General features: G+C 42.0%; 1 protein-coding gene across 1 annotated transcript in view; it reads right to left on the bottom strand.

Moving 5' to 3' along the window:
• LOC311138949 (integrin alpha-7-like) overlaps positions 1–12,460 on the bottom strand; it is a gene marked incomplete at its 5' end in the record, with an annotated part of 71,064 nt that overhangs the window by 17,294 nt on the left and 41,310 nt on the right. Inside the window, 9 exons of the mRNA XM_084173766.1 lie at positions 265–448; positions 1,235–1,350; positions 1,448–1,597; positions 1,920–2,089; positions 2,250–2,311; positions 2,498–2,724; positions 2,816–2,904; positions 3,255–3,448; positions 5,665–5,872. Of these exons, the coding sequence (XP_084029892.1) occupies positions 265–448; positions 1,235–1,350; positions 1,448–1,597; positions 1,920–2,089; positions 2,250–2,311; positions 2,498–2,724; positions 2,816–2,904; positions 3,255–3,448; positions 5,665–5,872 (1,400 nt within the window). The remainder of the gene's footprint in view (positions 1–264; positions 449–1,234; positions 1,351–1,447; positions 1,598–1,919; positions 2,090–2,249; positions 2,312–2,497; positions 2,725–2,815; positions 2,905–3,254; positions 3,449–5,664; positions 5,873–12,460) is intronic.

Here is a 12,460-nt window from a genome sequence, read left to right as displayed (position 1 = left end):
GGAAGGATGGGAGACAGGTAACTCCTCCAGTTAACTCCTCTGCTGATTTGACCATACATAGGGCTCTGAGTTTTACGTGACCATAAGTAAGTCAGGGTTATTCCTGGCCAGGTCACGGGGTTAAATCCACTCTTGGATCGTAGTGTTGTGTACTAACTGGCTTAATAAAAAGGCATAGTATGTGCTGGAGAAATGGTGTGTGTGGGCTCTACTTTTACAAGCCAGAGGAGGACAGGGTGTCTGGCAGGGAGACCAGTAGCCTACCTGTTGTCCCCTGAAGCCAGAGTATGACAGGGTGTCTGGCAGGGTGACCACTAGCTGGGCGGCGTGGGCGTCGTCACCGTCCTCCTCGGGGTGCAGAGGGTCAGAGGGCATGTTGGTGACGGTCACCTCCAACACCACAGACCTCTGGTCAGTCAGAGAGAACACTGCCACCTCCTCATCATCTCTGGGTATGACATGAGGATGAGGAAAATATAAAAGAAGTGGTTAGATGTGAAGGAACAGAAGAGTGAAAACAAAATGGTGGAATGATACATTACCACATCTCAGGAAGGAGGAGGATACACACAGAGTTGTAAGAGGAAGAGGAACAGCAGAATAGATACAGTGTTTCCTAAATGAACTTTTTAAAGGAACTCAGTACGGCTTTAAATTTACCCTTAAAAGTTGTAATAGTAGAATACAATTTCGAAATGTCATGTTAGTCATTGCATACCTTAGAGAGCTATTTATAACTTGTCAGACATGTCCAGATCAACTAGTCCATGTCAGCTGACACGTTTTTTTTAGTTCGGTTTTTTTAGGCCAAAGATATTGTTGTAATTTTTTTGTCACTCAAATATCACATGAATACACATTAGACATGGCAAAATGTATAGAATTGCAAGAAAATGTGCTTTAAATGGCAACATTTTCTTTGCACCCCATGACAAAATGTGTAGAATTGCAGGAAATAAACTCTCCACCAACAAGCGGGGGGTGAACAGTTTGTGTCCATGGAAATAGACGTGGCGCGTACAGGGGGGGGGGGGGGGGGGGGGGGGGGGGGGGGCGTGGGATGTTCCCAATGCTGGAAGGGGTGCCCTGAGTGAAAAAGTTTGGGAACCCCTGGAATAAAAGGTTAGAAGGTGATATGTTTAAACTCATAGTAAACAGCTATTGGAACAGCTCAATGCCTCATCTCTGGATATGAGAGAGGGTTAGGAAATATAAAAAGCGTATTCCTACTAACTTTGGCAGAGGGGTGAAGAGGTCAGAGGTTATAGGTCGGGTTCCAAACTGGTAGGTGAACTTCATGTTGCTCTGACAGATCTTATCATCACCACAGCCTTCCCTCAGGAAATTCACCTGCAACGGAGGAGACAGACTTCAGATCAGGCAAGGACATGGAAAAAAAGTCACTGTGGGAAACCACCCAAGTTGATCCTGTTGATGTGGAACTGACCTCAGAGTGCAGGGTGTTGGAGGTGGCAACACTCAGTACAGGAGGTAGCGTGTGTCGTTCCTCTGGGTGAGTGTCTGAGGAGAACACGGGGGGTTTGATGGTGTGGGTGATGGTCAGGGAGATGGGACGCAGCTTGTCACGGATATTCTCCTGCACCGGAAAGAATGATTCAACGATTATTCGATGAGATTACATTATATGGAAGTCAATTAGTATCTATCTACAAATTATCTTGGAGGTTATGACTATAGCAGACCTGGGTTGAAATAATATTTGTTTTCATTCAGCTTTTATTCAACTTTTTAGACTACTATTCCTTTGATCATTTACAGATAAGCAAAATAAATCTTAAATACTAGTTCTTCCCAGGTTTGGAACACTATGCAACATCTAAAGCAGCAACAACAACAACAACAACAGCAACAACAACAACAACAACAACAAGCATCTGTTCTCGACTATCAGCCCTTACGTGTAGTTGGAAGGTGGCGCTCCGGCAGGCGGGATGACGTTGACCCTTCAGCTCCAACTCGTCAGTGTGTGTGTACTCCGCCTCCTGTGCACTCCGACCCAGGAAGCTAACACGGTGGGGCAGGCCCAGCTTCCTGCGCTCGGTGTCAGCCTCGAAGAGTAGGACCAGAGCTAGAGGGGAGGGAGGGAGGGAGGGAGGTAGGGATGGAGGGAGGGGAAATGTCAGCACACCAGGGAAGAGCTCAGCTTACTTGAAGCACAGACTGACTGGAGTAACAAACATCATTCAACAAAGAAGAAATAACAATTTCTAAACAGAGGTGTAACTTACTGATGTCTGGTGAGTAAGACTCTGGATATGCAGTAAAGGTGAAGCAAACTTTGACCTCCACACTAACGACAGAAAACAACAGAGTTGACAGAGTCCTGTTTTAATTCACAACAGCAGAAACACAATAGCCTGGTTGCCAGTCTTCCACTAACTCCTTCATGGTTGGCTGAAGATGAAGAGAAGACTGGTAACCAGGCTATATGAACACACGAGACGAAGAGTATGATGTATCGGTGAATGCAACCTACCACACTCCATCTCTCCCCTTGCAGTTGTGTTGCTCCAAGTCAATATACTGCTGAGGTTCAACGAATACGTCCCGGGTCACATGAATGACCGGGCGAGACCTGTACAGAACCATCTTATCACCGAGAGAGCCTACTGCCAGGTCAGGGTACAGGTTCCCATCGATATCCAGGCCTCCTGAGATGGAGTAGCCGAACCTTTTCACCCCCTCGTCCACCCCGTCCAGGATCTGAGAGGGCGGAGTATAAATAACGTACATGATGGGAGGGGGTTAAATGGAATGGACAATAAAGCTTTTTGGAATTAAATTAAATTCTCACCTGTGCAGGCTTGGTGTGGATGCCTGAGGACGAGCCTCGGTAGATGAACACTTTGCCATCTCCGTCGAACGGAGCCCCCACAGCGATGTCTGGATGGAGAGAGACAAACACAGATATAAACTCCTGAATCAGGAGATTCTCCTGCCCCTGTGGGCCGTTCTGGCTTACTTTAATGGAAACGGCAGTATGCAGGATTTATGTTTTCAACAGTCGCTATACGTCCCAAATAGCACCCTATTCCCTACATAGTGCACCACTTGTGACCAGGGACCATAGGGGCTCTGGTAAAAAGTAGTGCACTACATAGGGAATAGGGTGCCTTTTGGGACACAGATTATATGTATGAACAGTTGCTCGGTCCCCTCTGTCCACTCAGTCCCTTCATGCAGTCGATGAATGCACTTTAAATAAAGTTTGATTTGATCGAGTCAGTCCTCACCATCATATCCGTCCCGGTCCAAGTCTCCCACATTGTTGACGGTCAGCCCAAACATGGAGTCATAGGTTCCGTTGAGCCTGATTGGCCGAGCATACTCCCAGTTACCGAATGGGTTGAGGAAGACGTACACAGCACCTCCGATCTCTGTCTTCCTGTCAAAGTAGTTAGGAGCTCCCACTACCAGGTCTGTCCAGCTGAGAGAGAGGACCGGGAGTTTAAAGTTTCAAAATGTATTTGGGTAAATCCGTTTGAATTCAATCAGTTTTTGACAGCAACCCTTTTCATTTAAACAAAACTTTCCACACATGTTTGGAAGAAGTGGTCAGAAAGTGACTTTTTAGACCTGAATTCCAAAACATTCAGGAGATAAAGGTGCTCAAAGTTGCAACTTATATATGCCACCTAAACTCAGCAAAAAACTCACTGTGAACTGCGTTTATTTTCAGCAAACGTGTAAATATTTGTATGAACATAACAAGATTCAACAACTGAGACATAAACTGAACAAATTCCACAGACATTTGACTAACAGAAATGGAATATTGTGTCCCTGAACAAAAGGGGGGGGGGGGGGGGGGGGGGGGTCAAAATCAAAAGTAACAGTCAGCATCTGGTGTGGCCACCAGCTGCATTAAGTACTGCAGTGCATCTCCTCCTCATGGACTGCACCAGATTTGCCAGTTCTTGCTGTGAGATGTTACCCCACTCTTCCATCAAGGCACCTGCAAGGTCCCGTACATTTCTGGGGGGAATGGCCCTAGCCCTCACCCTCCGATCCAACAGGTCCCAGACGTGTTCAATGGGATTGAGATCCGGGCCCTTTGCTGGCCATGGCAGAACACTGACATTCCTGTCTTGCAGGAAATCACACACAGAACGAGCAGTATGGCTGGTGGCATTGTCATGCTGGAGGGTCATGTCAGGATGAGCCTGCAGGAAGGGTACCACATGAGGGAGGAGGATGTCTTCCCTGTAACGCACAGCGTTGAAATTGCCTGCAATGACAACAAGCTCACCTCCAAATCCATCCCGCTCCAGAGTACAAGCCTCGTGTGTAACGCTCATTCCTTCGACAATAAACGCGAATCCGACCATCACCCCTGGTGAGACAAAACCGCGACTCGTCAGTGAAGAGCACTTTTTCCAGTCCTGTCTGGTCCAGCGACGGTGGGTTTGTGCCCATAGGCGACATTGTTGCCGGTGATGTCTGGTGAGGACCTGCCTTACAACAGGCCTACAAGCCCTCAGTCCAGCCTCTCTCAGCCTATTGCGGACAGTCTGAGCACTGATGGAGGGACTGTGCGTTCCTGGTGTATCTCGGGTAGTTGTTGTTGCCATCCTGTACCTGTCCCGCAGGTGTGCTGTTCGGATGTACCGATCATGTGCAGGTGTTGTTACACGTGGTCTGACACTGCGAGGACGATCAGCTGTCCGTCCTGTCTCCCTGTAGTGCTGTCTTAGGCGTCTCACAGTACGGACATTGCAATTTATTGCCCTGGCCACATCTGCAGTCCTCATGCCTCCTTGCAGCATGCCTAAGGCACGTTCACGCAGATGAGCAGGGACCCTGGGCATCTTTCTTTTGGTGTTTTTCATAGTCAGTAGAAAGGCTTCTTTAGTGTCCTAAGTTTTCATAACTGTGACCTTAATTGCCTACCGTCTGTAAGCTGTTAGTGTCTTAACGACCGTTCCACAGGTGCATGTTCATGAATTGTTTATGGTTCATTGAACAAGCATGGGGAAACAGTTTAAATTATTTTACAATGAAGATCTGTGAAGTTATTTGGATTTCTACGAATTATCTTTGAAAGACAGGGTCCTGAAAAAGGGATGTTTACATACAGGGTCGGTGCCAGTACCGTAGTTACAATGTGCAGGACTACTGGAGTAATTTATGTAAATATGTACATGTAAACAGGGGTAAAAAGTGACTGATGGATAAATACTAGTGGTGATAATAATCAATAGCAGCAGCATAAGAGGAGGGAGGGAGGGAGGGAGGGAGGGAGGGAGGGAGGGAGGGAGGGAGGGAGGGAGGGAGGGAGGGAGGGAGGGAGGGAGGGAGGGAGGGAGGGAGGGAGGGAATCATGGGTTCAAATGAGAAGATGATTAATACAAATTAGCAACATCTGTCACTCAAATAATATCCCCAATGGTACTAAGGTTCTTCAGAAATCCTGGTCAGAGGATTCCCAGTTCTAGCATTTCATCCTTTCCTAATCCCTCCTGATACCGGAAAACCTCCAACATTGATTTCTGAAAATCCTGGTTTATCTGGGGATTTTGCAACCTTACTCCCCCATCACTGTTGAGACATGGCTACAGAGTATCTGTGTATGCATTCCTTGTACACTGCTATCAATAGGATCATTAGTAGTAGTGGTAGACATGCAGTATATGTGACTCTCACCCATCACTGTTGAGATCAGCCGTAGTCACAGAGTAGCCGAAGGAAGAAGCCAGTTCCTCTCCCCACAGGATGTGCTGTGGCACCAGGCGGTACATGTTGTCTTTACGCAGCAGCACCACCGCTCCCGTGTGATTGGCTCTCGGAGCCCCCGCCACAAAGGTCAGCTCCCCACGGCTCATTATGCCCTTAGCAGAGTCCACCGAGAAACCTGGAGCAAGGCATCACGGGATAACAGTTATTAGAAGTAGACTGTGTGTGTGTGTGTGTGTGTGTGTGTGTGTGTGTGTGTGTGTGTGTGTGTGTGTGTGTGTGTGTGTGTGTGTGTGTGTGTGTGTGTGTGTGTGTGTGTGTGTGTGTGTGTGTGTGTGGACTGTATATCGACCATAGTCTCTCTCTCTGTGAGCTCATCTCCTTCACTGTTCTCTCATCCCTGTTGTAATAAAATGTGGCCTAAGTGGCTATTGATTTAACGGCAAACACATGATGAGTGTAATGTCCCTTAGTTTGCAGGCAGCTCTCTCTGCCTGCCTGTCAGAGAGAGCTGCCTGCCTGTCAGAGAGAGCTGCCTGCCTGTCAGAGAGAGCTGCCTGCCTGTCAGAGAGAGCAGGGTGTGTATGTGTGTGTGTTTGTGTCTTCTCCTTCATACTGAGATAAAGACTAGGCCCATGTGTGTGTGTGGTAGGAAGACAAACATGAGGTAATGTCTTAGCAGATCCATGGTGTTACTATAATGCAGCAGATGTTCCTGCTCAGGAAGCATGTAAACAGAGCAGTCTAGCATTCATCTTCATTTCTACTTGAATGGGATTTACTCCCTCGGGATTGTGAGGGGTGTGTCTGCATACAAATCAGGTAGAGTGAAATAGTGAAAATAGTGAAAGAGGAGGGAATTGAACGTGCACGTGGGTGTGACATGAGCATGTGAAAATGTAACTTTGTTTCAACAACCTGTGAAAAATATCAGATACAAATCAAATAATTTAAGAAAAGAAACAGGCAAACACACTATACAGCTACAGCTATATTCTATTCCAACATGCGGCGGTGTGAGGGGGAGAAGAGAGGAGAGGATTGGCAGGGACCTGTGTTAGTCCAGGGTCAACATGCAGGGGGACGCTCAGAGACAAACACAGCGACTGTGTCTGAAAACATTACTAGCCATCAAATCCTTGGAAACAAGGATAGAGAAAGCAATGATTTGACAGCTAGTAACGTTTTCCAAACAGACATAAAGACAGACGATAGCATCTCGTAGACAAACAGACACACAGACACATACTGAGCGGCTCCAGGGAGACAGGTGTGTGGAATGCTACAGTTGGAGTTGTGAACCAGTAAAACAAAGGCCCAAATATCACAGAAGTCACATTACAACTCCAGTAAGGCTTTTAGTGGCCACCCGGACTATTTACATTGACACCCGCCTCCATTTGTTTTTACACTGCTGCTACTCGCTGTTTATTATCTATGCATAGTCACTTTACCCCTACCTACATGTACAAATGACCTCGACTAACCTGTACCCCCGCACATTGACTCGGTACCGGTACCCCCTGTATACAGCCTCGTTATTGTTATTTTATTGTGTTACTTTTTATTTTTATTAAATTTTTTACTTTATTTAGTAAATATTTTCTTAACTCTTTCTTGAACTGCATTGTTGGTTAAGGGCTTGCAAGTAAGCATTTCACGATAAGGTCTACACCTGTTGTAATCGGGGCATGTGACAAATAAAATGTGATTTGATTTGATTAGTGAGGCCTTTAGTGACGGATGACAGCTACGTTTTCCTTTTACGCAGCACTCTGATCTGCTCTTTCTTTTACTCAGAAGTCCAATCTTCTATGTAAAGATATAAAGGCAACCGAGGCTTTATCCTGCAATGTTTTTAAAAGCCGAATGGGGCACAACGGGTTGGGAAATGGGGCCCCTGAGGAACGACATCAAACACAGTTGTGTTGTGCAGCTGTCAAAAGTGTCAACGCTCACGGTTGTAAGGTTTATGTTGGGTTAGACTATGTGGTAAAAAAAATAAAAAAGTTACATAGCCCTAGAATCAACTGAAAGCTACACTGTAAATTGATCTTAATGGATCTAAATATATTGTTGCTACTTTACTTACATTATCTGATGTCATATTTTATCAGTAGTTTTCAGTGGGGGGTTTTCTTTTAACGGAACATCGTGTGAGTCCGAGATTAAAAAATCTAGAAAACGGACATTTCGCTTTTCATTGGCTGTATTTATTTTGGCAGGAATTCTGGGAAAACTCGGCCTGACTGATCAGTTGACTGGGCGGGGCTCCCTATCCAATGATCATCTGATTTAATGAAACACAGTGTAAAACTGGTGCAGCTGGGTACTGACTGAATACTATGGATCACTCAGTCGAGAGACTAGGGGCCAGTTTCCAAGACACATATGAAGCCTAGTCCAGGACTAAGAATTACTTTCAAAAGAGTGTCCATTGAGCACATGCTTTTCAGTCCAGAACTAGGCTGAAACTGTTTCCGGGAAACAAGCCCTATACAGAAAACATTATATTATTGAACTATATATTATACTATATATCATACTATTATGCTATATATTATACTATTATACTATGTATCATACTATTATTATACTATATATCATACTATATATTATGCTATATACTATAGTATTATTATACTATATATATTACACTATATATTGTTCTATATATCATACTATTATTGTACTATATATTATACTATATATCATACTATTATTATACTATATGTTATACTATATATCATACTATATAATATACTATATATCATACTATGTATTATACTATATATCATACTATATATTATACTATTATTATACTATATATTATACTATTATTATACTATACACTGAGTGTATTAAACATTAAGAACACTTTCCTAATATATGGCCCATGTTGACTCCAGTGCTTCCCACAGTTGTATCAAGTTAGCTGGATGTCCTTTGGGTGGTGGACCATTCTTGTTACACACGGGAAACTGTTGAGCGTGAAAAACCCAGCAGTGTTGCAGTTCTTGACACAAACCGGTGTGCCTACTACCATACCCTGTTTAAAGACACTTCAATCTTTTGTTTTTGCTCCAGGAGCGCCGTATTATTATGACTGACCCTGTAAAACAACAACATTACACTGCACTTATCATACTACTATGGCTGACCCTGTAGAACAACACATTACACTGCACCTATCATACTACTATGGCTGACCCTGTAAAACAACACATTACACTGCACCTATCATACTACTATGACTGACCCTGTAAAACAACACATTACACTGCACTTATCATACTACTATGGCTGACCCTGTAGAACAACACATTACACTGCACCTATCATACTACTATGACTGACCCTGTAAAAACAACACATTACACTGCACCTATCATACTACTATGACTGACCCTGTAAAACAACACATTACACTGCACTTATCATACTACTATGGCTGACCCTGTAAAACAACACATTACACTGCACCTATCATACTACTATGACTGACCCTGTAAAACAACACATTACACTGCACTTATCATACTACTATGGCTGACCCTGTAAAACAACACATTACACTGGACCTATCATACTACTATGACTGACCCTGTAAAAACAACACATTACACTGCACCTATCATACTACTATGGCTGACCCTGTAAAACAACACATTACACTGCACCTATCATACTACTATGGCTGACCCTGTAAAAACAACACATTTCACTGAACTTATCCGGTGTATGTGACAATAAAGCAATGAAACAATAATAATTCTGCATTTACATTTAATTAAATTCTGAATTTAACTAAACTGAAAAATAACCAGTAATAACACTACTGTCTGTCTATAGATAACCAGTAATAACACTACTGTCTGTCTATAAATAACCAGTAATAACACTACTGTCTGTCTATAAATAACCAGTAATAACACTACTGTCTGTCTATAAATAACCAGTAATAACACTACTGTCTGTCTATAAATAACCAGTAATAACACTACTGTCTGTCTATAAATAACCAGTAACAACACTACTGTCTGTCTATAAATAACCAGTAATAACACTACTGTCTGTCTATAGATAACCAGTAATAACACTACTGTCTGTCTATAAATAACCAGTAATAACACTACTGTCTGTCTATAGATAACCAGTAATAACACTACTGTCTGTCTATAAATAACCAGTAATAACACTACTGTCTGTCTATAAATAACCAGTAACAACACTACTGTCTGTCTATAAATAACCAGTAACAACACTACTGTCTGTCTATAAATAACCAGTAATAACACTACTGTCTGTCTATAGATAACCAGTAATAACACTACTGTCTGTCTATAAATAACCAGTAATAACACTACTGTCTGTCTATAAATAACCAGTAATAACACTACTGTCTGTCTATAGATAACCAGTAATAACACTACTGTCTGTCTATAAATAACCAGTAATAACACTACTGTCTGTCTATAAATAACCAGTAATAGCTATACTGTCTGTCTATAGATAACCAGTAATAACACTACTGTCTGTCTATAAATAACCAGTAATAACACTACTGTCTGTCTATAGATAACCAGTAATAACACTAATGTCTGTCTATAAATAACCAGTAATAACACTACTGTCTGTCTATAAATAACCAGTAATAACACTACTGTCTGTCTATAGATAACCAGTAACAACACTACTGTCTGTCTATAGATAACCAGTAATAACACTACTGTCTGTCTATAAATAACCAGTAATAACACTACTGTCTGTCTATAGATAACCAGTAATAGCTCTACTGTCTGTCTATAGATAACCAGTAATAACACTACTCTCTGTCTATAAATAACCAGTAATAACACTACTGTCTGTCTATAAATAACCAGTAATAACACTACTGTCTGTCTATAAATAACCAGTAATAACACTACTGTCTGTCTATAGATAACCAGTAATAACACTACTGTCTGTCTATAAATAACCAGTAATAACACTACTGTCTGTCTATAGATAACCAGTAATAACACTACTGTCTGTCTATAAATAACCGGTAATAACACTACTGTCTGTCTATAGATAACCAGTAATAACACTACTGTCTGTCTATAAATAACCAGTAATAACACTACTGTCTGTCTATAAATAACCGGTAATAACACTACTGTCTGTCTATAGATAACCAGTAATAACACTACTGACTGTCTATAGATAACCAGTAATAACACTACTGTCTGTCTATAGTTAACCAGTAACAACACTACTGTCTGTCTATAGATAACCAGTAATAACACTACTGTCTGTCTATAAATAACCAGTAATAACACTACTGTCTGTCTATAGATAACCAGTAATAACACTACTGTCTGTCTATAGATAACCAGTAATAACACTACTGTCTGTCTATAGATAACCAGTAATAACACTACTGTCTGTCTATAGATAACCAGTAATAACACTACTGTCTGTCTATAGATAACCAGTAATAACACTACTGTCTGTCTATAGATAACCAGTAACAACACTACTGTCTGTCTATAAATAACCAGTAATAACACTACTGTCTGTCTATAAATAACCAGTAATAACACTACTGTCTGTCTATAAATAACCAGTAATAACACTACTGTCTGTCTATAGATAACCAGTAACAACACTACTGTCTGTCTATAAATAACCAGTAATAACACTACTGTCTGTCTATAAATAACCAGTAATAACACTACTGTCTGTCTATAAATAACCAGTAATAACACTACTGTCTGTCTATAAATAACCAGTAATAACACTACTGTCTGTCTATAGATAACCAGTAATAACACTACTGTCTGTCTATAAATAACCAGTAATAACACTACTGTCTGTCTATAGATAACCAGTAATAACACTACTGTCTGTCTATAGATAACCAGTAATAACACTACTGTCTGTCTATAGATAACCAGTAATAACACTACTGTCTGTCTATAGATAACCAGTAATAACACTACTGTCTGTCTATAGATAACCAGTAATAACACTACTGTCTGTCTATAGATAACCAGTAATAGCTCTACTGTCTGTTAGTAAGCGTGCATAGCTACATATGTATGTCCAGTCATTATGTCATTTGGTTAGAGGATCAGGATCGATGGAGTCATGCTGCCAGTTAGAAGTGAGGGGGTCAAAGGTTACAATGGGCATTGAGGATGTGGAGGAGGAGTGATCGTCATGGAGAAGGGATAAGGCTTCCCAAATGGAACCCTATTCCCTTTATAGTGCACTACTTTTGACCAGGGACCATAGGGCTCTAGGGACCATAGGGCTCTGGTAAAAAGTAATGCAATATACAGGCAATAGGGTTCCATTTGGGACGTAACCCGGTTGGTTTGTACAGAGGAGGAGGATGTGAATAAAGAGATTCAGAGGTTTCTAATAGATCCACACGGTTGATGGGAACAATCGATCCGACGGACAAAAACGTTTTTTGTTTAAGAGTCCATTAGCTATCTAAAATGGGAATGAGGAAGTATCTATGTATCCAAGGACTGCTGAGTCTAAACTATTTATTTAAATGCAGATGTTGTAAATGCTCTACTCCGATGGCCTTCACTGTGAGTGCAGTAGCAATGTGACACCGTTACTATAGGAGATGGTTTTCCATGCAGCAGTCCTCCATTAACACTTTGTTCACTTCTTTCACATTAAACACCTTCATTTACTTAGAAAGGTGACTTGTATCTACTACATGTAGACAAGAATGTAGACATGGAATCCACCACCAAGGTACCCT

Source organism: Coregonus lavaretus (assembly GCF_964263955.1).
Source record: "Coregonus lavaretus genome assembly, chromosome: 12".
NCBI lineage: Eukaryota > Metazoa > Chordata > Actinopteri > Salmoniformes > Salmonidae > Coregonus > Coregonus lavaretus.
Note: the sequence above shows the minus strand (reverse complement) of the source record. Positions and strands in the feature narration are given on the sequence as shown.